A 2,019-nucleotide genomic window follows, 5' to 3' on the forward strand; every position below is an offset into this window, starting at 1 on the left:
CTGAGCTAAGCTAAGCTAGCTGCCATTTCCCATCATCCTGACCTGCTTAGCCCCGCCCTTAGGGTCTTTTAACACTGGACTCTTTGGCGATTTGTCTAGATCAAAAGTTATTAGAATGAGTTAATCTTTAAAGCTTTAAAATACGTTTAGAACCCAACATCACGTTTAGCATCTCACCGTTACCCCCGACCCGTCTGCTGGGCTAACTTTTCTTTATTTAGACTGAAAGCAGCTCTTTGGATTTTATTTAGCGATCTTAAAGTTAAATACAATCATACTCTGCACTTTTCTTAAAGCATGCCTCCTTTTCTTGGAAATTAAAATTCAGTAATTTGAAAACAAATTTTTAAGGAGCAGAAACGTATAAATTAAGAAGCTATAAAATATTCCCAGTTTAAATGTTTGGATAAAATCTTTCTCTGAGATTTTGTGTAAAAACCTGAAGACTTCAGGATGAACCTTTTGAAATATCTGCAGTTTGTAGTGAAAATGACTTGGAATTGATCAGATTTCTACTCATGCTATTTGGTTTCCTGTAGAAAAGGTTCTTCTCTTATTGCAATAGTTTCAGTATATTTATATAGCACCAATAAACACATCTAAAGAAATGTTACAGTAAAAATGCTTATCAACTCTTTAATTGCTCTCTCTAATCTGATGTAAAGAGCAGCTATCAATAACTATTGTTTTTATTTAACGATTAAAATTAAAGAGCCAAATTCTCCAAAAAAAATACTTTAAATCTGAAATCTTGTTTTTTAGCAGGTTATATAAAAATGTTATAGTTCAGATCATCTAGTTTCCTTAATGTTTATGTTTGGATTGAGCTCATGTCTAAAGGTGCATAACTAAGAACATTTCCCAATCCTAAATAAACAAATAAAGTATTGCTCCCACTATGATTAACTCAAATATAAAGGCGTGAATTCTCCCCGATGGTTGGAAACCAGTTCTCTACCCAGCGGCGGCTCCTCGCTGAGATGATGTCAAACAAAGCCCCACCCAGCCGGTAACATCAGACCTTGACCAACCGGTTTGAGCAAACATTGCTAACGTAGGCGTTGAACGCTGCTGGTAGAGCAGCCTCGTGATGTGTCAACCAGCAACTAATATGAGCTTCCTGGCAGGAAGGTAATTTATTATTCATCTCTAGGTTTATAGAAAACTCCTTTATTTTGACAATGGATGAATATCGATGATAATTATCTACAGAGTTTTTCCTTTATGAAGGAACAACAGCAAATTCCTTTCATTACATAGAAACAATTTAAAAACAGCAGATAAAAGCGCTGAGAAAAAAAAAATGAACGATGAATACACATGAACAAAACAAATAAAAAGTTAAAGTAAAAACAGTGGAAAAGTTGCACTAAAGTACAATAAAGAGAAAAGGAAGGTGCAGATGGACACCAGGTGTGGATCTTTATGCCGTTGTTTCCCGATGGTTCGTTTCGCCTCATTGGCCTTGTCTGATGATGATGTCCGACATGTCGTCAACCTTCACCAGCTCCAGATTCTGGAACGGAACAGAAACAACATCACTGATCAAATTACTGTTTGTTTTTAACACAAACTAAAGCCGGTTATACACTGTATGATTTCTTCACTCATTTCACGCAGCTACAGCTCACACTGTACAACGAAACCACAGGGTTATAAAGTTCACGGCTCACGATGTTTGTTCTCACACTGTGCGACCCGATGCTTTGATGCGATCTACCTGCTCACACTGTACATCTAAAAACCAGGTGGGACTCAGCTCCTCAGTGAGATGGAGCTACTCGGACTCGTCTATCCGGAAACGATTAGAAGAGGAATGTGAAGCTCACTAGAGTGAAATGTGCTGCCTTAGAAATCTGTGCAATTTTGTGCTGAAAGCCCTAAAAAGAAAAGGAGACGACGTATTTGGACAAAGACATGGCTGAGGAAACGTGGCTACTACGGTCTGTCAGTTTGACAGAAAGAACTCCATTGCACCCCCGCCATGATGCTGTTTTTTCATCTGAGAGGAAGACTCGT

The 2,019-nt window shown here is 38.0% G+C and overlaps 1 protein-coding gene across 2 annotated transcripts in view; it reads right to left on the reverse strand.

The window, feature by feature from the left end:
• Positions 1-1,157: 1,157 nt before the first annotated feature.
• ncaph (non-SMC condensin I complex subunit H) overlaps positions 1,158-2,019 on the reverse strand; it is a 29,062-nt gene continuing 28,200 nt past the window's right edge. Inside the window, exon 16 of one of the 2 annotated variants that reach the window (XM_015377495.1) lies at positions 1,158-1,516. In XM_015377495.1, coding sequence (XP_015232981.1) covers positions 1,457-1,516 — 60 coding nt within the window. In that variant the 3' untranslated portion in view covers positions 1,158-1,456. The remainder of the gene's footprint in view (positions 1,517-2,019) is intronic. The other variant, XM_015377496.1, reaches the window with a different exon arrangement.

This window comes from Cyprinodon variegatus, unplaced genomic scaffold (assembly GCF_000732505.1).
Source record: "Cyprinodon variegatus isolate N-32 unplaced genomic scaffold, C_variegatus-1.0 Scaffold155, whole genome shotgun sequence".
NCBI classification, from domain to species: domain Eukaryota; kingdom Metazoa; phylum Chordata; class Actinopteri; order Cyprinodontiformes; family Cyprinodontidae; genus Cyprinodon; species Cyprinodon variegatus.